Source organism: Ailuropoda melanoleuca, chromosome 15 (genome assembly GCF_002007445.2).
Source record: "Ailuropoda melanoleuca isolate Jingjing chromosome 15, ASM200744v2, whole genome shotgun sequence".
Lineage (NCBI taxonomy): Eukaryota > Metazoa > Chordata > Mammalia > Carnivora > Ursidae > Ailuropoda > Ailuropoda melanoleuca.
This window is the reverse complement of record NC_048232.1, coordinates 34,170,616-34,197,550: the sequence shown is the minus strand read 5'-3', so window position 1 is coordinate 34,197,550 and position 26,935 is coordinate 34,170,616. Positions and strand designations below refer to the sequence as shown.

At 47.6% G+C, this 26,935-nt stretch overlaps 2 protein-coding genes across 4 annotated transcripts in view; one reads left to right on the top strand and one right to left on the bottom strand.

Annotated features, from left to right (window-relative positions):
• Positions 1-506: 506 nt before the first annotated feature.
• On the bottom strand, positions 507-6,494 carry NAB2 (NGFI-A binding protein 2). 2 transcript variants are annotated; one of them, XM_034643620.1, is made up of 7 exons: positions 6,255-6,494; positions 3,953-4,826; positions 3,386-3,519; positions 3,001-3,052; positions 2,775-2,907; positions 2,378-2,569; positions 507-1,375 (listed from the first exon to the last, which is right to left on the bottom strand). In XM_034643620.1, the coding sequence occupies exons 1-7, from the start codon at positions 6,335-6,337 to the stop codon at positions 1,266-1,268; spliced, it is 1,578 nt and encodes a 525-aa protein (XP_034499511.1). In that variant the 5' UTR covers positions 6,338-6,494; the 3' UTR covers positions 507-1,265. The 2 variants fall into 2 exon arrangements, with proteins under 2 accessions (XP_034499511.1, XP_034499512.1); XM_034643621.1 differs by lacking the exon at positions 2,378-2,569.
• Positions 6,495-15,128: 8,634 nt separating this feature from the next.
• Positions 15,129-26,935, top strand: part of NEMP1 (nuclear envelope integral membrane protein 1) — a 26,657-nt gene continuing 14,850 nt past the window's right edge. Inside the window, exon 1 of one of the 2 annotated variants that reach the window (XM_034643614.1) lies at positions 15,129-15,297. In XM_034643614.1, coding sequence (XP_034499505.1) covers positions 15,174-15,297 — 124 coding nt within the window. In that variant the 5' untranslated portion in view covers positions 15,129-15,173. Of the gene's footprint in view, positions 15,298-15,341; positions 16,628-26,935 lie in introns of those variants that run through there. The other variant, XM_019796194.2, reaches the window with a different exon arrangement.

Here is a 26,935-nt window from a genome sequence, read left to right as displayed (position 1 = left end):
TCTTGGTTATGTGTGGGGGAATGTGCAGAAGTACAAGGGCTGCATTTCACGTACAGCTGTGTGAAAGCGTGCATACCTGAGATGTGTGAATATACAGATGTCACACACGTCAGTTGTTATGGCCACAAAAAACCATGTATCTGTCTCATCTTGCCTGTGCAACACAAGTTTGGAAGTGTGAAACACTGCACGAAAGACACCAGCGAATATGCTAGCTTCTCTGATGCATGCTAACCCAAATGTACTCAGCTTTAGTATGACCGTAGCCCCAGTGGGTCTGTGTGGCTGTGACATCTGTATGTGGCTCTAGTTTTGGTGGCTCAACCCCGCCAATTCTGCCCAGAGGCCAGGGGGGTGAGTCTGGGACCCAGGCCCAGGTGTGAGGTCCTCTGAGTGAATTAGGAGGCCCTACCTGCTGCTGCTTTTCTCTTTCCCCATCCACTGTCAGCTTCCCTCCACTCCCCCATCGCCATGCCACCCTTTCTCCCTCTTGGGGGTCATCGATCCTAAGCCATAAAATAAATTTTATTCCAAAATAACAAAATAAATAATCTACTGTACACAATCTGAAAAGAAAGACGCTCTAACTGCTCAGACAGGTGCTGCGGCCCAGCCCCCAGCTGAGGGAGACCCGGAGTCTGACCCAGGCCTCCTGAGGGGGCCGGTCGAGGGAACCCCACATTCACCCTCTCCCCCCCACCCCCAGAAAGGGCAGGAGAGAAAAGTTGCTGAGGACTTGGGGGAAGATGGGGATAGGTGGGCAAACTGCAGCACTTGTTAAATTAAAGACACAAACTAGAAGCACAAAAATGGGGGAGCAGAGGGCAGGAGCAGGTCCAGTGTTCCCAGGCCCCCAGTTCTGGGGGGAAACATCGCCATTTTTAGCTGTTGGACCTTACCAGGGAAGTCCCCTTTTCCCCCACGTCCAAACTGAATCCAACTGCTCATACCACTGGTTCAAGCTACAGAGAATGGGAGTGTGTTGTGTAAGGGAGGGAAGAACCCCAAATACCCTGGAGACAGAGTCCTCGCCCCCTTGCTCTAGGCAAGGGCGAAGGGGCACCACGCACCCTCCTTGTGTCCTCTTGCCAGCCCCTGCTCGTTATTGCTTGAAGCCCCATAGTTCTATGCCCATGGAGCAGGTGGGGAGGCAGGAGAAGGGCAGCGGAAGGATCCAGGGTTGTGACTAGATGCCAGGGATGGAGAATGTCGGAGTCTGTGTGCCAGAAGTCCGAGTCCTGGGTCCGAGGACACCAGCGCAGCCCTCACTGCCGGCTGGCCTCGGCCTCTACTTTGACGCTGCTCCTGCGACCTTCCACCAGAGCGGGATGGGATCCTGGGGCAGGGCATCGGTCCAGCAGCCCTTCCTCGAACTCTGTGGGGAGAAGGGGTAGGTTAGGAGGCCACGGGGTGGACAATGCAGGGAGGCGGCTGGACAGGAGGCAGGAGTAGAGAGGAGACTACAAAGATGAGCTGGGTTTGAATTACTGCCTCCTGCCCACTGCACCTTTATAGGTGTGTGGGGGGGTTCCATACCCAAGTATGTGCTCCCCCCTCCCCTTTCTGGCTGTGTGTAGCGCTCTCTCTGTATGTCTCTCTCTCCTTCTCTGTCTCTCCCGCCTCCGTTCTGCTGGAATTTCTGGTTCTGTCAGGAGCTGTGGGGGTGGCTTGGCTCTGACCTCTCCCCCTCCCCCCCTTCCCAGGCTCTGCTGCCCCCACTCATCCCTGGCCCCCTCCCAGGCCCCACCTACCCTACCCTGCCCCTCCAGTTTCTTAGAAGCCAAATCAGGGGGAACACAGGAAGCCAGCCTCCCAGCTCCTCCCTCAAGAAGAGCCCCCCTTCCAGTCCCCACCCCCACTTCCCACCCACGCACAGTTTAAAAATACCAAGCCAGGGTTGGTGGCTTTGTCTGCTGCATCACTCTCAGCCCAGCCGCTCTGGCCCCCTGGCGGACTACTCCCTTCCCCCAACCACACACAAAGCATCCCCCTTTGGGCTCCTCTACTCCCAAGCTAGGCAACCCCACCCTAACTCCTAGCCTACTCTACCCTTCTGCCTTGATGGCAGCTCTGTCTCTGCTTCCCTTCTTCGTGGCCCTCCTTCCTGTTCCCCTAGTCTCCCACTCTCTGTCCCCTTGTTCACCCCAGCGCCCCCTTCACAGATCTCCCTTAGGATCAGACCCTCCCCAGTGACAACAGCCCTGCAGGAACTTCCTTTCCTCAACCCAAGGCCTGGATGGTGGAGCCCCAGCATCCTACTGCCTGCCGGCTCCAGTGACTACATCCCTCTTCCTCCCAGCTGGCCCCAGGACACCAGGATTGCTGGGTGGGGCCTGGGTGGTAGGGGTGCTTGGGGACAGCACTGCTGCTGCCTCACCTGCGAGAGGCGGCTTCGCAGGCACACAGGGGCTGAGGCGGCCCACGCGGTCGTGGGAGACGAGGCGGGCTAGCCGCAGCCCCTCATCCATCAGTGTCTGCTGCAGGATGTGGCGGCTCCACAGCCCGTGGGCTGGCAATGCCAGAGGCAGGTCAGCAGGGGGCGGCGTCAGCCTTGGGCATGACCCCACAGCTGTGGGCATGGGCATGGATCAGGTAAGGGACTACAGTCAACGGAACCCCCGCCCTCAACCGCAAAGCAGACCCATAGGCCCAGGCCCCTTTGCCCCCATCCAGCCAGGCCTCCCAACCCTGTTCCAGGCAGTTGCCTCTTGGCTCCTTCCTCCCACCGACTCCACCCCCACAGCGAGAAGAAAAGTATTCTGATGCATACTCACCCTGCAAATGTCCATCAAGACTCTCCCCAGACAGGCTGGCGCTGTCTTCCTCCAGGCTGGGGCGGTATGGGGGTGCATAGGACTCAGGGCCTGGGGGAGGCTGCTGGAGTTCAGAATGACTTTGCTCTCCAACCTGTGGATGCCCCAAATGGGGAAATGAGGACCTAGCAAAGGAGGGGGTCGAGGGGGGCTGCACGAACCCCCTGCATCCGCCCTGGAAGCCTACCTCCTGTTTTAACTTCTTCAGTGGAGGCCCTCCCAGTTCTTCGGGGTGAAGCCTGCGAAGACGAGAGGAATAAGGAAGGTGAAGCTGGGGAGGGACGCACGACGGGCAGAACACACGATCTGGGGAGGCGCATGCGTTATTTCAAGACCAGAACAAAGCTGGCTGAGCAGGAGTCTTTAGCTCTGGTACTGCTGCTGGGGGTGAGCAGACGGAACCTGAGACAGCTAGGAGGAGGGACCGTACCCAGACCCGTGGGCTTGGCGAAGAGCAGCATACGCACGCGGGGAGGAAGCAGGCCTAGATGCACCTGAACGGGAGAGTAGGCCGTGACCCAGCTCCTTGGCAGGACTCTAATCTAGGAAGGACCTGGAGAAAGGAGTCTCACCTGGAGCCCTTCAAGGACGACAGGTAGGTGCTCTCTCGGGCCACCTGGCGTGACAAGGAGAAGAGCTCCACCCTCCGCAGTAAGAGCGTGTTGTCCCTCATGCAGAACTGGGCAGCAGCTTCATTGATGGTCAGCTGTAGACAGGGCCGCCCGAGTGGTCAGAATCCTAAGTCCCCAATGCCTTGCCCAGACCTCCTCACACCTTTTGCCATCAGACAAATGAAGCCCATCCACTAGATGCTTGCTTAGGATTTGATACTATGCAGCCTGCTGAAGGCGGAAGACAGAGATCAGCATCCACAGCTTCCTAGGAAAGCCTGGAGCCCCCCGCCACCTGAGTGGTCCTGAGCGGCACGGAGCGGGACCCCGGGCTCTGGCCTGCACCTCTGCTTCCCCCTCAGTGGAGGAGGGAAGCACTGCAGTGGCTGGGCTTGGGCTGCGTAGGGGTGACGGGGGAGTAGGGTCCTGGTCAAGGGGCAATGAAACAGATCTGGGGGGCATGAAGATTCTCCGAGGTGAGTTGAGACCTGGGAGCCAAGTGCAATACTAGGAGAATGGGGTCCTCACCTCATGCAGGCTGAGCTGCTTGCCCTCCCGCCGCTTGGAGTCAAAGCGGCCGTAGATGATGCTGTATTTGCGGATCTCCTCCTCCTTCTGGCTGTCGTTATCGTCCATCTCAAAGATGTGCCCTACGCTCCGCGCCAACTTCTTGTTCAGCTTCAGCAGGGAGGTCACCTCCCCAGCGTCCCCCCTCGGGAAGCTCCGGAAGATCCTTTCCACACTCTCCACCACCATGCGTACCATCTCTGGTTCCAGTCGATCTGGACCACCCCCAGCCCCAGTGGCTGCTAGCCCCCCAGCCCCAGTCCCCTCAGGGACTCCTCCCCCTGCAGGTGGGGAGAAGGGGGGTGAGCCTGCCTCCTCTTCCCCTCCCGCCCCAACGTCGGACTCTGGAGTGCTCCGTCCTGGCCAGATCCGGGGGTCTCCTGCCCCAGGTCCCCCAGGCAGTGGTGACAGCTTCTCTCCAAGTTCAAGGGGGCTCTTGGGGCTAAAACTGCGGGCACTGCCTGCCTTTTCCCCTGGGCTGCTGTGCCCATTGCTCATGCTTCCTTTCCTGGTGCCGGCAGTCTCGGAGATCTTGAAAAGTGGAATACTGGAGACAGGCACGGCAGGCACCGGCTGGCTGAAGAGCCCTGGATTGGTGGCCCATTCTCTCAGTGCCTTCTGCAGGCGTCGGACATGGAGGGGCTTGGTGGCCATACCCACGAGGGCCATGATCTCCAGGAACTCCTCCTCACCGGCCTCACACAATTGCTGCACGTCATCCCCTCCCTGCTGGATGAAGGTCTCATAGTAGGAGAGGAGATTGGCACGCTGCAGGACCCGGTATAGCTGCAGCTCCCCCAGTGTCCGAGGCAGTGCCATGGCTCGGGCACCGGGCCTGGAAAGGAGGAGTGAGGTAGAGAGAAAGGGAGGCAGTCAGTACGGGTCCCCCTGCTGGGTACCAACCCACACTTGCAATTGTCCTCTCTTTCCTGCCTGCTTCTCTTCCCCTCCTCCGAACATGCTCTCTGCCCAATACCCAAGCCTGAGCACAGACTATGAGAACCAGGCATTACCCGGAAGCATAAACACACCAGTGCCATCCCAGACCGGCCACAAGTACCAAAAGGCAGCGCAGTCTCTGCTGAAGTCAAAGGCTCTTCACCACCATTCTCAGCTTCTACTTTTCTGGCCCGGGGCAAGGAGACCTTGAGCATAGAGGCCAGCCAGCACACCCCTGGGATGGCTGGGCCTCCTTCTCCCCCAGAACAATCTTCACCCTCCGCCCTAAACACCTGGCAGTCTCAGCATTATGCAAGGTGACTTTCTACACTGAGGGGCACGTAGGACCCCCTGTCGTCCCCACAGTGGACGCCTGGGACCACTGCGGATTAGTTTCATTCCCTGGTGGCGTCCTACCCAGGTAGCTGCAAGGGAGGGGTGTGGCCCTTTCCCAATCAACAAGCCAGGTGTACCCCTGCTCTGCTCAGCTCCCCTCGGCTGTTCCTGAGGACCTCTCCTCTCCTCCTGACAGCCCAGTGCCCCTTAGTTGGCCCCTCTCCCAGCAGTGGCCTTCCCCACCTGCTGGGTAGGTAGGCAGGCCAATCCCTTCAACTCAGGCACAAGGAAGGAGGAGTGCCTCAATTGTTCTGCTCTGGGGCCTGTTCCGCCCACACACACTCCTACATTGGCAGCGTCAGTGGGCGAAAACCGCCTGGGGGCTCCCACCTACCTCCTCTCCCTCATTTACCACCCACACCTCCAAGTGAAGCGCAGGAGCGGCTCAAGGCCTCTTGAGGGAGGGGCTGCACACCGAAACTCCCCTCCTCGTGCCGTAAATAAAGCTACAGAAAAAAGAAGGGATGCCTAAGGTATGCCCTGCTTCTCCACAGCCCTGCTGATGCTCTCCCTTGGCTCCGAGGCGCCGGCTTCTCCCCGGCCCTGGGGCTCGCGTACTCCGTACCAACGGAAGACTGAACCAGCACAGCAGCCCTCCCCCAGCCCTGTTACCAGCCAGAGCTCCAGGGCTTCCCCTGGCGTTTGGGGCCCCCACATTCTTTGCAGGGGGTTCACATGCCAGATCACGGCGGCGGAGTAAACGGGAGATGGAGAATTAGGTACTACTCTTTCATATCCAGCTTCATCCGCTCCCTACCTGCTCCCAGGGCCCCCTAATTCGAAGACGCACCCCCTTTCCAATCAGTCTCCACCCCCCACCCCCGTCCCGCTTCCCCTCGTTCTCTCCTCGACCTCCGCCCTCCGGACCCCTTTCCTGAGTCCAGCTCCACCCATCTCCACTCCCCGCCGCTTCCCTCTGCCCACTAACTTGGGTCTGGGCTGCGGGGTCCGGCGGGCGCAGTCCCCTCCGCCCGGCGGCTGCTCGGCTGTGGGGGAGGGCGCTCTGTGCATGGACGGCCGGAGGCCACAGGGGCTGCCCCTCTCGGTGCCCAGCGCTCGGCGCCTGGCGCGCGCTGCCGTGTCCGCCGCTGTCCGGGCTCCGTCCCTCCCTCCACGTCTCCTCTCTTCGAGCCTCCGCGCCTCTGTCTGTGCCTCTGCCCCCCCCCCTCCCCGGGCGTGGAGCGGGAGGCGGGGGCGGGGACTCGGAGCGGCGGCGCGGAGCGAGGGACTGAGGTGACCGAGGCCGAGCTGCGGAGGGCGGGCTTGGGGACCCGGCGGGCGGGGCGAGGTCGCTCCGTGCCGCCCACGCCGGATGCACAGCCGGCCCTCTCCGCGCCCACGTACCCACGTGAGCGCCCAGCCGGCGACATTCCTACTCCCGCCCCCCCGCTCCTACCCCTCCGAGTGGAGAGCGGAGTTTCACAGCCACGCACGGGTACACAAAAACACGGAGAAGCGCACGAACGTGCACACGCGCCTCAGGAACTTCGCGGACGCCCGCTGCCCACTCTCCGGCCTCGCGGTGCTGTACGCGTAACTGCTAGGAAAGAGCCGGAAAAGTTGCCGGAGCCTCGGGGTGCGCGGCTCCTCTCGGGCGTGCATCCGACTCCCTTTGAGTGTGCGCATAGGGCAGGTCTGTGAGCTTGTGAGCGTGGGGCTCTGCAGGAATTTCTTCGCTATCCCAGTACTCTTACCCTGCTGCAAAAGGAGTCATTTGAAGGGCCCTTCGCGGAAACCCAGGCCTCCATCCCTGCCTCGAGTCCCTGTCGAAGTTTGGGGTACAGGAATGGGTGGGTTATGCTAGAAGCTACGCGTCGATCAGTCGCGTCGGGTTGTCAGAGCATTGGTCAGACAAGGATGGGAGGAATACTCCTTCCTCTGCTCGTCGCACCCTGTTTGCTAAGGATGGGGACCTGCTCCTGGGGAATTCTGTGGTAAAGCTGGGATAGGGAGGACATCCCTTCTGCGGACGTTTTTAGGGGACTGCGCTTGAGAGAATTTAATGGAAGATGGGAGGGAGGCCTGAGCGTCCGACGTGGCTCCCTGCGGAGGAGTGGGAGGGAGGAGCTCCTTCAAGGAGCCGAGCCCCCCACCGCAACCGCCCCCCCCGTTTGTTTCTCCTAGCCCCATCTGGTTCCCATTACACTCCCGCCCACGGCTGGGAGGTCGGAGTGGGGGTGGGGGCAAGGGGGGGCCGGCAGGGGCTCTGAGGGCCGGGTCCTGCGGCTCCAGGCCCCAACAAAATGAAGGCGGGGTGGAAGGGGAACCGAGCCGACCGGGCGGGGGTCAGGTTCTCCCTAGTCCGAAACCTCAGCCCCGCCCCGCCATTCCGCACTTCTGAGTGGCTCGGGGCCTGGCAGGGCGTGGGCGGCGTGGGCCGGGGCTGGTTCTACATTCCGGCTCAGCAAGGGGACCTTTCCGTCTCCAGTGGGGGCAGGAGAGGGGGAGTGCATCCCTGGATGGGATTTCGGTACCTAAGATTCTCTTCTTCAGCGTTCACTCCAAACGCAATGAGGGGGTAATAGGAAAGAGCAGAATCCACACACCCCCCCACGCCCTCCAATCCCCCAGTCCTGCAACTGGAGGGTGCGGCTAGACGGGCTTCCTCCGGGAACTCTCTCCCCGACCCTCTCTGAAGTGTGTGGACACCCCCTCCCCCACTCTCCTCTGGTTATTTTGGAGCATGGGCTGCCAGCCGCTGGCCCCGGGTTTCCACGTGCCTCCTCCCTCCCCCTGCCCACGCGCCCCGTGACGCACATCCTCCGCCCACGCAGCCTCTGTTCCAGGCGCCCCCCTCCCTCCCACCCGCGCCCCTTTGGGGCGGCGCTGAGCCCCCGGGTCCGGAGGGAAACGCAGGCCCGGGAAAGAGGGCGGAGTAAGGAGTGAAACCGGCGAGGGGTAACCAACTGGGCGCTCCGCGCTTGGGTCCCAGCCCGGGAAAGGGGACGAGGGAGGAGCCGATTCTGGGTCCTCCACTCTTTGGTTCTCGGGCGGGTATTCGGCCAGAGAAGGAGGGAGGGAGACCCAGTACCAAGGCTTGGGCCTGCCAAGTCCCCTAGGGGTGTCAGTAGGGGTCTGCCTGGGTGCGAACTTGTGTGGGAGAGTGACACTCCCGAGGGTTTGTATCTTTGTTTTTCAGGGTTGTCGTGAGGTTCAAATGAGAGGATGTATAGGAAAACTCTGAAAAGTGCCAAGCAAATTTAAGACGTGATTGCTAGTTTGTGCCTCTGTATCCTGAGATAATGTGTTTTTATGTTTCTTTACATCGACTTGTGTATCTGTGTCTCTGTCTCTCTCTAGGTTTGTATGTGAGCCCCTATGTGTGGATTTAAAAATATATACATTTAAAAAATCATTGACTTGTGCAGCCCCGCAAGAGGCCCAGAGCGCCCCCGCAGCCGGAGCTGCTGAGATGTCTGTTCTTGCTTCCCTCCCACTCCTACCACCCCCAACTCCCCTCCTACTCCCTTCCGTTGAGAACTAGGAATTTCCAGCCTTTTGCGATTGGAGAGACACAGAGACAAAGAGACCGAGACTATGAGAAGCTATAGAAAAACAAAGATAAAAGGGGGGGGGTGATTAAAAAAAAAGGTGTTGCACAAATACAAAAATTTTGTTTCTTCCCTTTTTCTCTGTGAGCCCCACTCTCCCCAGTGTGTATCAGGACTACTTCCCTACCTGACTCACCTGCTTCCTCCTCCCCCATCTCAGTGTTCTCAGAGTTACCCATAGCACACAGCAAGGGATCCCATTTAATCAAGGATTAATTTATTGTCTACCCCAGTCTCTTCCAGGAAGGGAAACAGTATCCCCAGTCCCAATTTTCCAAGAACAGGGAAAAAGAGTGTGAAGAAGTGGGTGGAAGAGGAGTGAGGAAATTGCTAACCAGAAGGATTGTCATTTCTGGGCACGTGTAGATTTTCATCTAGCAGATTTCGCTGCTCACATTCCCCTCCCCTACGTTTTTACCAGGCCAAATCCAGTTCACTGAGCAAGGTCTGGCTCAAATGTCACCTTCCTGCACCCCCTCTAGGCAGAATTAATTCCTTCTATCCCTCAGAGGCCTCATGGCTCTTTGTATGCCTTTCAATTATAGTTGTTTGTCTCTCCCTCAGCTCAGGACTTCTCCAGGGTAGGTCTGCTATCTGGTGGGCCTCTGAAATGAAGGCATTGATGATGCTATTTCCTGGTCTGAGCCATCTTGAAAAGGGTGATTGACACGTTTTGCTCCAAAAGGGGTCAAACCTGGGCAAAATTGTTAAATGGAGAGGTCTCCGTTCTTAGAGTTTCCAGTGAGTCTCACAAGTCTGGTTCCTTGGTCTTTGAAAAAGTCCACCATTGTGGGGCGCGTGGCTGGCTCAGTCAGTAGAGCATTTGACTCTTGACCTTGGGGTGGTGAGCTCCAGCACCACGTTGGTCGGACGTAGAGTTTATGTAAATAAAAAAATAAAACATCCGGTGTTCTGGTAAATTGATTCATACCCAGATGGGAAAGATAGAAGACTGAAATCCTTGCTGGTAACAGAAAAATATGAATATAAAATAATGATCCTCATTTTTTTTCTCTTTGTGACATGCTACAGTTGTGGTCTAAGAAGCGTTGTCCTTCAGTTTAGTCATTTTACAAGAGGTGCTTCATCCTGTGTAGACAAATAATCCTAAGCTCTGCCTTTAAGGAAGTAGGGAGATAGTGCAACAATAGGGGCACAAAATAATGACAGAAGCATAGGGGACAAGTGATGTCTTCTGCCTCGGGTTGTAGGAAACTTGTTTAGACAGGCATCCAAAGGACTCAATAATGTAGCCTAGGATATTAATGTATGAATAGATTTTCAGGAGAAAGGGACAGTCAAGTTAGAGCAGAATGTAAACTTACATGGAGATATGAAACATAATATGTCTCAGAAACTAGAAATTAGGGGCGCCTGGGTGGCACAGCAGTTAAGCGTCTGCCTCCGGCTCAGGGCATGATCCCAGCGTTATAGGATCGAGCCCCACATCAGGCTCCTCCTCTAGGAGCCTGCTTCTTCCTCTCCCACTCCCCCTGCTTGTGTTCCCTCTCTCGCTGGCTGTCTCTATCTGTCGAATAAATAAAATCTTAAAAAAAAAAAAAAGAAACTAGAAGTTATTCATTATTGCTGGATAGGCTGCCCAGGGAGGGGCACCTGGTTGGATCAGTCAGTTAAAGCGTCCGACTCTTGGTTTTGGCTCAGGTCATGATCTCAGGGTTGTGGGATTGAGCTCCGCAACAGCTCAGTGCTCAGCATGGAGTCAGCTGTCCTTCTCCCTCTGGTCCTCCCCCCTCCTCCCCTTCCATGTGGGCGCTCTCTCTGTCTCAAATAAATAAATAAAATCTTTTTTTCCTTTTTTTAAATTTAAATTCAATTAATTAACATATAATGCATTATTTGTTTCAGGGTACAGGTCCGTGATTCATCAGTCTTATACCCAGTGCTCATTACAACACATACCCTCCTAAATAAAATCTTTAAAAGAAAACCAGCCCGGGGAGGTGTACGAGTCCATTTTATTAAGTGTATTATAGACTAGTGCTTCTCAAACTATGGTAAGGGACCAACAGAAAATTCCAGGGCACCTGGGTGACTCAGTTGGTTAAGCATCTGCCTTCAGCTCAGGTCATGATCCCAGGGTCCTGGGATTGAGCCCTGCGTTGGGCTCCCTGCTCAGCCTGAAGCCTGCTTCACTTTCTCCTGCTCCCCCTGCTTGTGCTCTCTCTCTTTCTGTCAAGTAAATAAATAAAATCTTTAGAAGAATTCCAATCTATTGTCCCCTACTTTTCTAATAATACACTAAACATGAATTATTAGAAAAGTAAAGTCCGTATTTTTATTAGATTCAATAATATAAAAATTCTCTGTCAAACTGCGAGAAAAGTTTCTAAATGCTTACACTTAATTTCTTTCTTTTTTTTTTTAAAGATTCCATTTATTCATTTGACAGAGATAGAGACAGCTAGCGAGAGAGGGAACACAAGCAGGGGGAGTGGGAGAGGAAGAAGCAGGCTCATAGCAGAGGAGCCTGATGTGGGGCTCGATCCCATAACACTGGGATCACGCCCTGAGCCGAAGGCAGACGCTTAACCGCTGTGCCACCCAGGCGCCCCCTACACTTAATTTCTGAAATGCTTTCATTGCAGATCGGTAACAAACGTTGAACAGTACAGTTGTAGTTAGTTTCTTTACATCTATGTTTTAGATCATACTAAGGACCCTGGGCTTCATCACTGGAGATACTAGGGAATCATAAGGACTTTGTAATATGGGAGTGACACAGGCAGATCTGCATTTAGGAGTAGTGTGGATGAAGGGTTTTATGGTTGCAAAAACAGCAGGGAAGCCAGCTTGGAGGAAGCTAAAGTGGTCCAAGTGACAGGTGGCAAGGTGTATGCAAATAGCCAAAATAGCTGGGCTTCTAGCTTGGGTGACTGAATAGATGGAATGGAATGTCTTCATCAAATATTTATTGTCTACAATCCTTTTCCTGAACTAAAAAAGAAAAATTAATTATGAAAAACAAAACTTTTTCTTAACTCATTTGACACAACAACCTAATCTGACCTGAACTTCTTTGTGGCAGACCTCTTAAACTTATAGGAAGTTATTTATAGTTTTATTTATCCTACCTTTGTTTATCCCAGTGTGAATATTTATGTTTCAATGCAGAAAAATTAATTTGTTTGATTATAGGGTGCTGTCCTAGACCCCATTGGGACTGGTGCCTTATATGTTGTATCTGCACCATATTACCTTTCTAAAATCCAGAAATATTCTAAAACACATTTTCTATCCAGATTTCCCACCCCATGTACTCAACAGTCTTGGCCTAAGTTTTTGGCTATTTGCATATATCAGGTCCACCTGCAGATAATGAATATTCATTGCATTGTGTGCTATAGACTCTGAAGATGATTTTTTTTTTTAAAGATTTTATTTATTTTTTTATTTTTATTTTTTTTTAAAGATTTTTTAATTTATTTATTTGACAGAGATAGAGACAGCCAGCGAGAGAGGGAACACAAGCAGGGGGAGTGGGAGAGGAAGAAGCAGGCTCATAGTGGAGGAGCCTGATGTGGGTCGATCCCATAACGCCGGGATCACGCCCTGAGCCGAAGGCAGACACTTAACCGCTGTGCCACCCAGGCGCCCCAAGATTTTATTTATTTTTAAAGATTTTATTTATTTTTAAAGATTTTCTTTATCCATTTGAGAGAGAGAGAGAGACAGAGGGAGCACAAGCAGCGGGAGAGGCAGGGAGAGAGGGAGAAGCAGACTCCTGCGGAGCTGGGAGCCTAATGTGGGGCTCAATCCCAGGACCCTGGGATCATAACCTGAGCAGAGGCAGACACTTAACCATCTGAGCCACCCAGGCACCCCTAAAGATTTTATTTTTAAGTAATCTCTACATCCAGTAGGGGACTCAAATTTACAACCCCAGGATCAAGAGTCGCATGCTCTACTCACTGAGGTAGACCGGCACCCCCTGAAGATGATTTCTTAAAGTGTTTGGAGCAGTGTCCTCATGATTAAAATAAGGCTAAAAGCTTCTTGCATGACTACCTTGAAGTGACGGAACTTACTTGAATGGTAAGGTGGAATGTGTTTATGTATAGTCTCATTACTATATATCTCCTTTGCACATGTCAAAAGTTAGTGGTCAATGATCTTCTGAAATTAGTTCCCAAATCTGGAATTAGTTTCTGGAATTAGTTCCCAAATCTGTTCTCTGGCCTTTATTCAAAACCAAAGAGTGAGCTCTGAATGGTGACAATTTGGGGCCTGGTAGAAAAGGAAGGGTGTGTGTGTGCGTGTGCGCGTGCATGTGTGTGTATACAAGTTTATTTTTTAAAACTTTTGGATTTACAGAAGAATTGAGAAGATAGTATAGAGAGTTCCCCTATACCCTATATCTAGTTTCTACTACTGTTGCCTTACATCAGTATGGTGCATTTGCCACCGTTAATGGACCAGTATTCATATGTTATTATTAATGAAAAGTCTACAGTTTATTCAGATTCTCTGAGTTTTTGCCTAATACATATTTTTTCTACTCCAGGATGCCATCCATGACACCATATTACATTTAGTTTTTGCATCATCTTAGGCTCTTCTTGGCTGTTACAGGTTCTCAGTCTTTCCTCATTTTTGATGACCTTGATAATTTTGAGGAGTACTAGTCAGGTATTTTGTAGTTTGGCCCTCTATTGGAATTTATTTAATTTTTTCCTCATGATTAGGTTAGTTTTATGGGTTTAGGGGAGGAAAACCACAGACATAAAATGTCATTTTCATTGCATGACATCAAGCATACATAGTATCAATGTGAGTTATTACTGTTGATACTGACCTCTCCAGGTCAGCCAAGGGAATTTGTGTGAGAGAGACACAGGATGACTATTGCAGCAGGGGTAGCCTAGACTTTTTGAGGATGAAATTTCTTCTCCTGCCCATAGCTCAGACCCATTTTGACTCTTTGAAAATACCTTGTTTTGAAACCTCAGACCCCTGCCAGCAGTAACCTCCTTTCCTGAATTTCCTCTCAACTCACTGGGCTCCACCATCTCTAGTGCTCCTACCCACCAGTATCAGATCCTCTAAAAAAATAGGATGCTTCAATTTCGACTAACATTAACTGAACACCTGTTTATGTGCCAGGCACTCTTCTAGGCCCTCACTGTGTTAAATCATTTAACGGGAAGCAGCCTGATGCATAGAAAGAACTCAGGCTTTTGGGTAAGACTTGGGTTGAAACCGCAGCTCAGCTCAATTAACTATGCAATCTTGGGCAGGTTCTTTGCCTTAGCCTTGGCATCTTAAATGGAGATATTTGTCTCACAAGGTACTGTAAAGAATAAAAAACTTTCTCCTGGGATGTATTGTATGGTGACTAACATAATATAATAAAAAATTATTTAAAAAAAAAAAAACTTTCTCCTAATCCTCACATTCATTTCACTTCCAACCCTCCCATCCCCATGGGTACCTGGCTGGATCAGTCTAAAGAGCATGTGACTCTTGATCTCAGGGTGGAGTTCGAACCCCACGTTGACTGTAGAGATTTTAAAAAAACAAAAACAAAAAGCAAAACCCCAAACCCTATGCCTATGGGGTTTTTTTTTTGTGTGTGTGTATGTAAAAATTTATTATTTTTTAGTAATCGCTACACTCAGTGTGGGGCTCGAACTCACGACCCCGAGATCAAGAGGCGCGGAACCAGCCAGGCCCCGCCCTAGGCCTACATTTTTAAATGTTAATGTTTATTCCCATAAAGCACTGACACAATTTTTTGTCTGTGACTTGTTTTCAATCATATAGGACTTTGGAGGACACACAAAAAATTGTCCCGTCAGGGAATCCTGCTTATAAAGCGGTCTCAAGCGTAAGTCTCCCATAACAAGAAAACCGTGCTAAGAAGGAAAGCGAACAGAAGGAACTCCAGATAGTTTCGATGGAAATATCAAATTTGGTCGAGGAGGCCTCGCCCATTCTGATTTTCTATTGGTTAAGCTTACCATCAATCTCACCAGTTGTAAATAAACTGGAGACGGAAGCATGTTGTTAAGGGGTGGGATCTTCCTGTCGCCATTGCTGAGGTGGAGCGTTCGTTTTCTGATAGGCTGGAAGCTGCTTTTCCCGCCCTCTCTCAGCAGTTGCTAAGAGGCGGGATTATAGAGTTCGTAAAGGACCGAGTGCTCGAAGCTCCACCCATCCTATTGGTTGGTAGGGGGCAGGCCTTGCAGTGGATAGGCTTCTGGCCCTGCCTGTTCCGGTTAGTTGCTGGGGAGAGGCACGTGAAGAGGAGGCGGCGTGAGGCGACCACGGCGGGAGGAATGAAAGTGGCGGTCTCACCGGCAGTTGATGCCGGGCCCTGGGGCTGGGGGGCTAGGGGTCGTGGGGGCGGCGGGGTAGTGCGGCTGCTCCTGATACTCTCCGGCTGCTTGGCCTGCGGCTCAGGTACCGCCGGGGCAGCAGCTGCCATGGGGGCGGGTGCTGAGGGGGTTATATTTAGAAAAGTGGGGAGTGTCCCTAGGGTGTGGACCGTTTTTCCGCAGTGGGGTGTGGACGTGGTGCGGAAAAGGCAGCTCCGTTGGCGGCACTGAGGGGTCAGGGCCCTGGGGCGGCTTGGGGGAGCTACTAGAGTGGGGAGGAGCCTGGAGCCTTTTGGCAGAGATTGGAAGGGAGGCCTGGACTGGATGAGAAGCGGTCCTGGGGGCTGCGTCGCGCTGCATGGGCCTCCGATTTTCCCGGTTAAAAGTGAGGGGACCCAAGTACCATTGCTGGCAGGCAGAGCTGCCCCTGGAACAGGGGCATCCCATTCATTGAGCAAATTAGCAACACCTTCTGAGTGTATGCTCTCTGTCCAGACTCGGCACGGGTGTGGCTGAGCGGATCATTTTAATTGACTGAAATGGAGTGAGTTCTATCTAATGTCTTCTGTGCTTGTGGGATCCTGGGATTCGCGTTTCCAAAAAAACAAACCACCACCAACAACGAAAAACACCATTCAGCATCAGATAGGTTTCTTTTGGAAATTTATTCATTTCTCAAGCAAACTGAACTGCTATCTACCTTTTGCTAGATAATTGGCTTTGGACTGAAATGAAACTGTTTCCCTTTAACGCTCTAACTCGTAAAACCTAGAATGTTTCTAAAAAACCTCCTATCCTCTTATCAGATGCACAACAGAAAAATAAGTGAGGTTTCCAAGTTCCACTGGATAGAGTTTGAAACATGGGGTTAAGGATAATCATATCTTGGAAACACAGTATGCTCTTGCCTCTCCCATCCTTTGCTGCCTATCTCATGCTGTCACTTAAGATTATCCTTAGGTGCAGCTTTAAAGTTGTCTCAGGATCCATAGATCTAGTTCCAAAGCGAATGTCCTCCTGCAATGGGTTTTTTTGGGTGGGGGTGGGGAGAAGGTAGTAGGTATCTAGGAAGGTACTTTTCCAGAGGACAGGCCCAAAGTAACATTGAAGGACCACTTATGATCTGAATGAACTTGGGCCAGATGGTTAACTTCTAAAATGGGGTAGTGGATTGTGGGGTTGAAAGAGAAAATATATGCAAAAATGTCCCTACCTAGTCAGTGCTGCATCCGCAGACACTAAGTTTCTTTTACCAGAGGAACAGGGGCTTAGCTTGGGGAAGGGTAAACTCAGGATGATATTCTGTGTAACTTGGTAGATCATGTGGGTGGCAGCTACAGAGAGCTGACCATGTAGTAGAGAAGAACTTTCTAAAAGCCAGGGGTACCTAAAGATAAAACACAGTACTTCAAAAGGTAGGTAGCTTTTTCTCATTGAAAGTTTTTGATTATAAAAATAATGTGAGTTTATTTTAGACTATTTGGTAAACACAAGTATAAAGAAGTAGAAAAAACCCTCACTGTTTATTCCGTTGAGAGGCAATCCATTTTAGCACACTTTCTCCTGGTCTTTTTCCATGTGTTTCTAATAAAAATTTGGAGGGCGCCTGGAAGGCTCAGTCAGTACAGCATGTGACTCTTGATCTCACGGTTATGAGTTCAAGCCCCACGTAGGGTGTAGAGTTTACTTAAAAATAAAATCTTAAAAAATTTTTTTTAAATTGATAATACATTCATAGGCCTGTCAGCAATCCAGTTCTCTTCCTTGGAGGCCACCAGTTATTACCAGAGATAGTTTTCTCATTTGCTTTTGTAGCGTAAGCATTTTCCTATATCATTTAAAATTCTTCATAAATTTTACCTTCATTTGTATTATATTCTATTCTTTGGACAGACCACTTACTGAATGTTTCTGAAGTAAACATTTGATTGGGTGTTTGTGGTGTTTCTACCGTTGGTTGGATATTTGTGCTGTTTCTAGTTTTTCATTATAGATAACACTTTGTGAACTTTTTGTGTATAAATTTTTTTTACTGCATTTAGATTATATTTTTATTTTATTTTATTTTAAAGATTTTATTTATTTACCTGACAGAGATAGAGACAGCCAGCGAGAGAGGGAACACAAGCAGGGGGAGTGGGAGAGGAAGAAGCAGGCTCATAGCACAGGAGCCCGATGTGGGGCTCGATCCCAGAACGCCGGGATCACGCCCTGAGCCGAAGGCAGACGCTTAACCTCTGTGCCACCCAGGCGCCCCTTAGATTATATTTTTAGAATAGATTCCCAGAAATGGATTTATTAGATCAAAAGCCAGAACATATTTAAGACCCTTGAAACACCTCGCTGAAATATTTTCCTGAAAAGGTGTGCTGGTTTACACCCTAGCAACGCTACTTTCTTGTGATGCATTGGGTATTTCAGCATTGGGTATATACACCTTTGCTAATTTGATAGATCAAAAGTAGTGTCTTAAATTGCATTTCTTTGCATTTGCTTTATTTTGAGGGAGCATCTTTCTTTAATGGCTATTTAATTTTTCTTTAGACTTTAAGATTTTTTGGAGTGTGTACTTTGTTCTTGGCCTACTTGTAATTACTCTTTATTGGAATTTTTTTTTAAGATTTTATTTATTTGACAGAGAGAGTGCACATGCGCATAAGCAGGGGGAGTGGCAGGCAGAGGGAGAGGGAGAAGCAGGCTCCCCACTGAGCAGGGTGCCAGATATGGCTGGATCCCAGGACCTCAGGATCATGACCTGAGCGGAAGACAGGTGCTTAACCGACTGAGCCACCCAGGCATCCTTACCTTTTTTTTTTTATTGAAGTATAGTTGACATAACAATGTTTTATTATTTTCAGGAATACAACATAGTAATTTGACAAATCTGTACATTACACAATGCTCACCACAAGTGTAGTCCCTTTTTATCTTTTTATTTTTTTATTTTTATTTTTTTAAAGATTTTATTTATTTATTTGACAGAGAGCAGGAGAGCACAAGCAGGGGAAGGGGCAGAGGGAGAGGGAGAAGCAGGCTTCCCGCTGAGCAGGGAACCCGATGTGGGGCTTAATCCCTGGACCGTGGGATCATGACCTGAGCGGAAGGCAGTTGCTAAACCAACTGAGCCACCCAGGCACCCCACCTTTTTATTTTTTTAAATTTTTATTTATTATTATTTTTTAAAGATTTCATATATGTGGGAGAGAGAGATAGAGAGCATGGGGTGGGAGGGGGGTGGGGGGAAGAGCCGAGGGGGAGGGAGAAAGAATCCAAAGCAGACTCCACACTGAGTGAGAACCGCAAGCAGGGCTTGATCTCACCACCACAAGATCAGGCTCATGACCTGAGCTGAGACCTGAGCCAAAACCAAGAGTCGGTCGCTCAATCGGCTGAGCCCACCCAAGCACCCTCCCTTTTACCTTTTTAAATAGATTTGTATTTTTATATAGTCACTTAATTTTATTCTCTAGAGTTATTTCCATTGCTTTTGTGCCTAGAGAGCACTCAAAAATTGAATTTATATCATTTTTATGGTACTTTAAAATTTTTAATTTTACTTTTTAATCTATAATTAATGTTAGCGTTTGGTGTAAGGTGAGGATCTAGATAGATTTTATTTTCCAAATAACCAATCAGTTGTCCCAGCATCCCATTGAATGATACTTTGCTAAGTGCACTGTTTAAGGTGATATCTTTTTTTTTAAAGGAAAGGCTCTTTTTTTAAAAAATATTTTATTTATTTATTTGACAGAGAGAGAGACAGCCAGCGAGAAAGGGAACACAGCAGGGGGAGTGGGAGAGGAAGAAGCAGGCTCCCAGTGGAGGAGCCTGATGTGGGGCTCGATCCCAGAATGATCCCAGAATGCCGGGTTCACGCCCTGAGCCAAAGGCAGATGCTTAATGACTGAGCCCCTCAGGCGCTCCTAAGGTGCTGTTTCTTAAGAAGGCATTTAAGTATGAGCTGAGTTATCTCTTGAAAGAAATGAACAGAGCCTATTTAAGAGGCGATTTTTCATGATTTTTTAGGGTCTGATCCTGTCCTCACATATTATGAATCATTTTCATTGATTATACCTGTAGATGTTAAGTGATCGATGCTGTTGGTTAGTTTGTGATGACTATAAGCAAGTATGAAGTTATTAACCTTTGAATAACTGCTTTGTGGGTAAATTTGATAAGCAAGTTATGATTCACTACATTCCATGAAGGCATTTTGCAAAATCTTTGGGCTCAGAAGGCATTTTCTTGAATGTTTAATCCATTCTGCTTTTAATATGCCGGCTAACTTACTTTTGGTGGGGAGAGGAAGAAAGGTGGTATATATCCTTTTGCTACAGGAAGCACAAAATTTTAAGTGAGTATTTTGACAACTTATATATGTTTAAGGTCATTTGGTTTAGTTCTGTGTTGCTAACAATTTAAGCTAGAGCTGGAGTGGTTGTTTCACAGATTATGCCTTTTGGCTGAATTGGTGTATTTTACCTCTCAGTGACTTTCCAAAGATGTGGCTGGCCAAGGTGCTGATTTCCATAGGAGGTTGCTATTAAGGACATTTATTTACTTACTTATTTAAAATTCTTTCCCTAGATTGTTATGTAACTTGGGAAAACGAAGAACTAGATTTTAGAAGATGTTGCTTATTATAGAACCATTTTATTTCTTTAATAAAATGGCATCAGAAAATTTTAAAAATAGTTTCAGAACACTGATGTCTTTTCTTGGCATTAAGTTTTTCAAATGCCCCATGCTATGGACTTTATTTGTATCTTACTGTCTTCTTGAAAATAATAGTGGGCTTAAAAAGGTGTAGTTTTCTATTACTTGGTGCTGTGGGAGAGAAGGGGTTACCAAGCGTGACTCTTGTTTTTGTTTTTTATTGGACAGGTGTATGTTTTTACTTTGGGCTTTGTACACAGACTGGATATTTTTTTAAGGAAGTGATAGATTCTTGAACACATCTTTTTTTTTTTCAATACTTCCCAATGTTTTTGCATACCTCAGTGAATTTGTCAGTACAGTAGTTTTGGCATTCACATAACCTTACTCACTTATACTCTCCAGAAGTAAATAAACTTTTTTTTTTTTAAGATTTTTATTTGTTTATTCGACAGAGATAGAGACAGCCAGTGAGAGAGGGAACACAAGCAGGGGGAGTGGGAGAGGAAGAAGCAGGCTCATAGCAGAGGAGCCTGATGTGGGGCTCGATCCCATAACGCCGGGATCACGCCCTGAGCCGAAGGCAGAAGCTTAACCGCTGTGCCACCCAGGCGCCCCAGTAAATAAACTTTTTTTAAAAAGTTCTATTTATTTAAGTAATCTCTGTACCCAACATGGGGCTTGAACTCACAACCCGGAGATCAAGATTCACATGCTCTTCCCACTGAGCCAGCCAGTGCTCCAAGAAAATAAACTCTTGGGGCGCCTGGGTAGCGCAGTCGTTGGGCGTCTGCCTTTGGCTCAGGGTGTGATCCCGGCGTTTTGGGCATCTGCCTTCGGCTCAGGGAGTGATCCCGGCGTTCTGGGATCGAGGTCTACATCGGGCTCCTCCGCTGGAAACCTGTTTCTTCCTCTTCCACTCCCCTGGTGTGTTCCCTCTCTCGCTGGCTGTCTATCTCTGTCACATAAATAAATAAAATCTTTAAAAAAAAAAAAAAAGAAAGGAAAATAAACTCTTGAACCATGTTTATGAGTGGGTATTCTATCAGTACATTTGTGGGCTTGCTAGTGAGACCCTTTTATTTAAAAAATTTTATTTATTTATTTGTCAGAAATAGAGAGCACAAGCAAGGGGAGCGGCAGGCAGAGCAGGCAGAGGGAGAAGCAGGCTTCCTGCTGAGCAAGGAACCCAATGATGCAGGACTTGATCCCAGAACCCTGGGGTCATGACCCAAACCGAAGGCAGACACTTAACCAACTGGGCCCCCCCACGCATCCCAGCTAGTGAGACCTTTTGAAAAGGTTTCATTTTATGAAAGATAGGCTGGGAGGGAATCGTAATACTACTGGACTAAACCCTAGTGAGAAGCTGATAGATGGGTTTCAGGGCATGCTACCTCAAAATACAGCATCTTGGCATATTGAATATTTTAAGCCGAGGAAGTTTAAGAAAACAGCAGAAACAGGAAGGTCTCTCTGACTTCCCCACCTCACCCTTCTTCTCTGAAACAGGCCATAAAATCCTGTGAGAGGTGCCTGCCCTCTATACCTGAGGAAATGCAGACAATGGGACAGCAAGCCGAATCCAAGCAAGCAGGCCTTGCTTGGTTTCCCCCAGCTTATTACCATTACCACATACTCTTTATCATATTCCTCTGCAAGTGTCTACTCTTCATGAAACGTAGCATAAAAGGACATGCTCTAGCTGTTTCTTTGGGTCTGCATTTCCTTATGAAGGCTTTCGTGTCACGTAAAATTTTTATTAAATAAATGTGTATGCTTTTTTGTTGTTAATCTATCTTTGTCAGTTTAAATTTTCAGACCCAGCTAGGGGCCCTAAGAGGATCAAGGAAAACTTTTTCTTCCCTTGTAATATGAAGACTGAATTTTCTTTTCTTTTCTTTCTTTTTTTAAGATTTTGTTTAATGGAGAGAGAAAGAACCAGAGAGAGCACGAGTGGGGGGAGGGGCAGGGGCAGAGGAAGAAGCACATTCACAGCTGAGCAGGGAGTTGATCTTGATCTCAATCTCGATCTCAGGACCCTGGGGATCATGACCTGAGCTGACGGGCCGATGCTTAACTAACTGAGCCATCCAGGCTCCCTAAGACTAATTTCCTTAAAATTTGAGATATAATTCATGTATAATAAAATTCACCCTTTCGGTGGTTTTTAGTATATGCACAAGGTTGTGTGCATCCATCACCATTGACTAATTTCAGGGTATTTTCATCACTCCAAAATGAAACCCCATGCATCTTAGCAGTCACTTCCCATTCACTGCTTCTCCCAGCCCCTGCAAACCACTAAAATCTACTTTCTGTCTCTAGATTTGCCTATTTTGGACATTTCATGTAAGTGGAATCATTCAATATGTGGTCTTTTTGGTCTGGCTTCTTTCATTCAGAATAACATTTTCAAGGTTCATCCACATTGTAGTACGTATTAGTACTTCCTTTTATGGTTGAACAATATTCCACTGTGTAGGTGGGTATATCACATTTTGTTTTATCCTTCAGTTCATCAGTTGGTGGACATTTAGGTTGTTTCCACTTTTTAATTATTGTGGATATTGCTGTTATGAATATTCATGTGCAAGTTTTTGGGTTAGCTTGTGTTTCGTTTTCTTGGGTATATACATAAGAGTAGAATTGCTAGGTCATATGGTAACTCTGTGTTTAACTTTTTGAGAAACTGCCAAACTGTTTTCCAAAGAGGCTGCACCGTTTTACATCCCCAGCAGCACTGTATGAGGGTTCTAGTTTCTCACATCCTGGCCAACTCTCGTTATTGTCCTCTTTTTGATTTTAGCCTTCCTAATGAATGTACAGTGGTATTTCATTGTAGTTTTGATTTGTATTTCCCTGATGACTAATGATGTTGAGCATCTTTTCGTGTGTCTCTTGACCACTTGTGTATCTTATTGAGAAATATCTATTCAGATCCTTTGTCTATTTTTACAATTGGGTTATGTCTCTTTTTATTGTTGAGTCGTAATTCTTTATATATTCCGGATAGTAGCCTCTTATCAGATACATGATTTACAAATATTTTTTCCCCGTTTTGTGCATTGTCTGTTTACTTTCTTTTTTTTTTTTTTTTTTTTTTTTTTTNGGGGCTCGATCCCAGAATGATCCCAGAATGCCGGGTTCACGCCCTGAGCCAAAGGCAGATGCTTAATGACTGAGCCCCTCAGGCGCTCCTAAGGTGCTGTTTCTTAAGAAGGCATTTAAGTATGAGCTGAGTTATCTCTTGAAAGAAATGAACAGAGCCTATTTAAGAGGCGATTTTTCATGATTTTTTAGGGTCTGATCCTGTCCTCACATATTATGAATCATTTTCATTGATTATACCTGTAGATGTTAAGTGATCGATGCTGTTGGTTAGTTTGTGATGACTATAAGCAAGTATGAAGTTATTAACCTTTGAATAACTGCTTTGTGGGTAAATTTGATAAGCAAGTTATGATTCACTACATTCCATGAAGGCATTTTGCAAAATCTTTGGGCTCAGAAGGCATTTTCTTGAATGTTTAATCCATTCTGCTTTTAATATGCCGGCTAACTTACTTTTGGTGGGGAGAGGAAGAAAGGTGGTATATATCCTTTTGCTACAGGAAGCACAAAATTTTAAGTGAGTATTTTGACAACTTATATATGTTTAAGGTCATTTGGTTTAGTTCTGTGTTGCTAACAATTTAAGCTAGAGCTGGAGTGGTTGTTTCACAGATTATGCCTTTTGGCTGAATTGGTGTATTTTACCTCTCAGTGACTTTCCAAAGATGTGGCTGGCCAAGGTGCTGATTTCCATAGGAGGTTGCTATTAAGGACATTTATTTACTTACTTATTTAAAATTCTTTCCCTAGATTGTTATGTAACTTGGGAAAACGAAGAACTAGATTTTAGAAGATGTTGCTTATTATAGAACCATTTTATTTCTTTAATAAAATGGCATCAGAAAATTTTAAAAATAGTTTCAGAACACTGATGTCTTTTCTTGGCATTAAGTTTTTCAAATGCCCCATGCTATGGACTTTATTTGTATCTTACTGTCTTCTTGAAAATAATAGTGGGCTTAAAAAGGTGTAGTTTTCTATTACTTGGTGCTGTGGGAGAGAAGGGGTTACCAAGCGTGACTCTTGTTTTTGTTTTTTATTGGACAGGTGTATGTTTTTACTTTGGGCTTTGTACACAGACTGGATATTTTTTTAAGGAAGTGATAGATTCTTGAACACATCTTTTTTTTTTTCAATACTTCCCAATGTTTTTGCATACCTCAGTGAATTTGTCAGTACAGTAGTTTTGGCATTCACATAACCTTACTCACTTATACTCTCCAGAAGTAAATAAACTTTTTTTTTTTTAAGATTTTTATTTGTTTATTCGACAGAGATAGAGACAGCCAGTGAGAGAGGGAACACAAGCAGGGGGAGTGGGAGAGGAAGAAGCAGGCTCATAGCAGAGGAGCCTGATGTGGGGCTCGATCCCATAACGCCGGGATCACGCCCTGAGCCGAAGGCAGAAGCTTAACCGCTGTGCCACCCAGGCGCCCCAGTAAATAAACTTTTTTTAAAAAGTTCTATTTATTTAAGTAATCTCTGTACCCAACATGGGGCTTGAACTCACAACCCGGAGATCAAGATTCACATGCTCTTCCCACTGAGCCAGCCAGTGCTCCAAGAAAATAAACTCTTGGGGCGCCTGGGTAGCGCAGTCGTTGGGCGTCTGCCTTTGGCTCAGGGTGTGATCCCGGCGTTTTGGGCATCTGCCTTCGGCTCAGGGAGTGATCCCGGCGTTCTGGGATCGAGGTCTACATCGGGCTCCTCCGCTGGAAACCTGTTTCTTCCTCTTCCACTCCCCTGGTGTGTTCCCTCTCTCGCTGGCTGTCTATCTCTGTCACATAAATAAATAAAATCTTTAAAAAAAAAAAAAAAGAAAGGAAAATAAACTCTTGAACCATGTTTATGAGTGGGTATTCTATCAGTACATTTGTGGGCTTGCTAGTGAGACCCTTTTATTTAAAAAATTTTATTTATTTATTTGTCAGAAATAGAGAGCACAAGCAAGGGGAGCGGCAGGCAGAGCAGGCAGAGGGAGAAGCAGGCTTCCTGCTGAGCAAGGAACCCAATGATGCAGGACTTGATCCCAGAACCCTGGGGTCATGACCCAAACCGAAGGCAGACACTTAACCAACTGGGCCCCCCCACGCATCCCAGCTAGTGAGACCTTTTGAAAAGGTTTCATTTTATGAAAGATAGGCTGGGAGGGAATCGTAATACTACTGGACTAAACCCTAGTGAGAAGCTGATAGATGGGTTTCAGGGCATGCTACCTCAAAATACAGCATCTTGGCATATTGAATATTTTAAGCCGAGGAAGTTTAAGAAAACAGCAGAAACAGGAAGGTCTCTCTGACTTCCCCACCTCACCCTTCTTCTCTGAAACAGGCCATAAAATCCTGTGAGAGGTGCCTGCCCTCTATACCTGAGGAAATGCAGACAATGGGACAGCAAGCCGAATCCAAGCAAGCAGGCCTTGCTTGGTTTCCCCCAGCTTATTACCATTACCACATACTCTTTATCATATTCCTCTGCAAGTGTCTACTCTTCATGAAACGTAGCATAAAAGGACATGCTCTAGCTGTTTCTTTGGGTCTGCATTTCCTTATGAAGGCTTTCGTGTCACGTAAAATTTTTATTAAATAAATGTGTATGCTTTTTTGTTGTTAATCTATCTTTGTCAGTTTAAATTTTCAGACCCAGCTAGGGGCCCTAAGAGGATCAAGGAAAACTTTTTCTTCCCTTGTAATATGAAGACTGAATTTTCTTTTCTTTTCTTTCTTTTTTTAAGATTTTGTTTAATGGAGAGAGAAAGAACCAGAGAGAGCACGAGTGGGGGGAGGGGCAGGGGCAGAGGAAGAAGCACATTCACAGCTGAGCAGGGAGTTGATCTTGATCTCAATCTCGATCTCAGGACCCTGGGGATCATGACCTGAGCTGACGGGCCGATGCTTAACTAACTGAGCCATCCAGGCTCCCTAAGACTAATTTCCTTAAAATTTGAGATATAATTCATGTATAATAAAATTCACCCTTTCGGTGGTTTTTAGTATATGCACAAGGTTGTGTGCATCCATCACCATTGACTAATTTCAGGGTATTTTCATCACTCCAAAATGAAACCCCATGCATCTTAGCAGTCACTTCCCATTCACTGCTTCTCCCAGCCCCTGCAAACCACTAAAATCTACTTTCTGTCTCTAGATTTGCCTATTTTGGACATTTCATGTAAGTGGAATCATTCAATATGTGGTCTTTTTGGTCTGGCTTCTTTCATTCAGAATAACATTTTCAAGGTTCATCCACATTGTAGTACGTATTAGTACTTCCTTTTATGGTTGAACAATATTCCACTGTGTAGGTGGGTATATCACATTTTGTTTTATCCTTCAGTTCATCAGTTGGTGGACATTTAGGTTGTTTCCACTTTTTAATTATTGTGGATATTGCTGTTATGAATATTCATGTGCAAGTTTTTGGGTTAGCTTGTGTTTCGTTTTCTTGGGTATATACATAAGAGTAGAATTGCTAGGTCATATGGTAACTCTGTGTTTAACTTTTTGAGAAACTGCCAAACTGTTTTCCAAAGAGGCTGCACCGTTTTACATCCCCAGCAGCACTGTATGAGGGTTCTAGTTTCTCACATCCTGGCCAACTCTCGTTATTGTCCTCTTTTTGATTTTAGCCTTCCTAATGAATGTACAGTGGTATTTCATTGTAGTTTTGATTTGTATTTCCCTGATGACTAATGATGTTGAGCATCTTTTCGTGTGTCTCTTGACCACTTGTGTATCTTATTGAGAAATATCTATTCAGATCCTTTGTCTATTTTTACAATTGGGTTATGTCTCTTTTTATTGTTGAGTCGTAATTCTTTATATATTCCGGATAGTAGCCTCTTATCAGATACATGATTTACAAATATTTTTTCCCCGTTTTGTGCATTGTCTGTTTACTTTCTTTTTTTTTTTTTTTTTTTTTTTTTTTTTTAATATTTTTTTTTTTTTTTT

Coding starts and splice junctions, on each gene's coding strand:
- NAB2 (XM_034643620.1), bottom strand. CDS start 6,337: ATGCACAGAGCGCCCTCCCCCACAGCCGAGCAGCCGCCGGGCGGAGGG. Junction 3,520..3,952: donor AGCAGCTCAGCCTGCATGAG/GTGAGGACCCCA, acceptor CCCTGTCTACAG/CTGACCATCAATGAAGCTGC. Junction 2,908..3,000: donor TGAAGAAGTTAAAACAGGAG/GTAGGCTTCCAG, acceptor GGGCATCCACAG/GTTGGAGAGCAAAGTCATTC.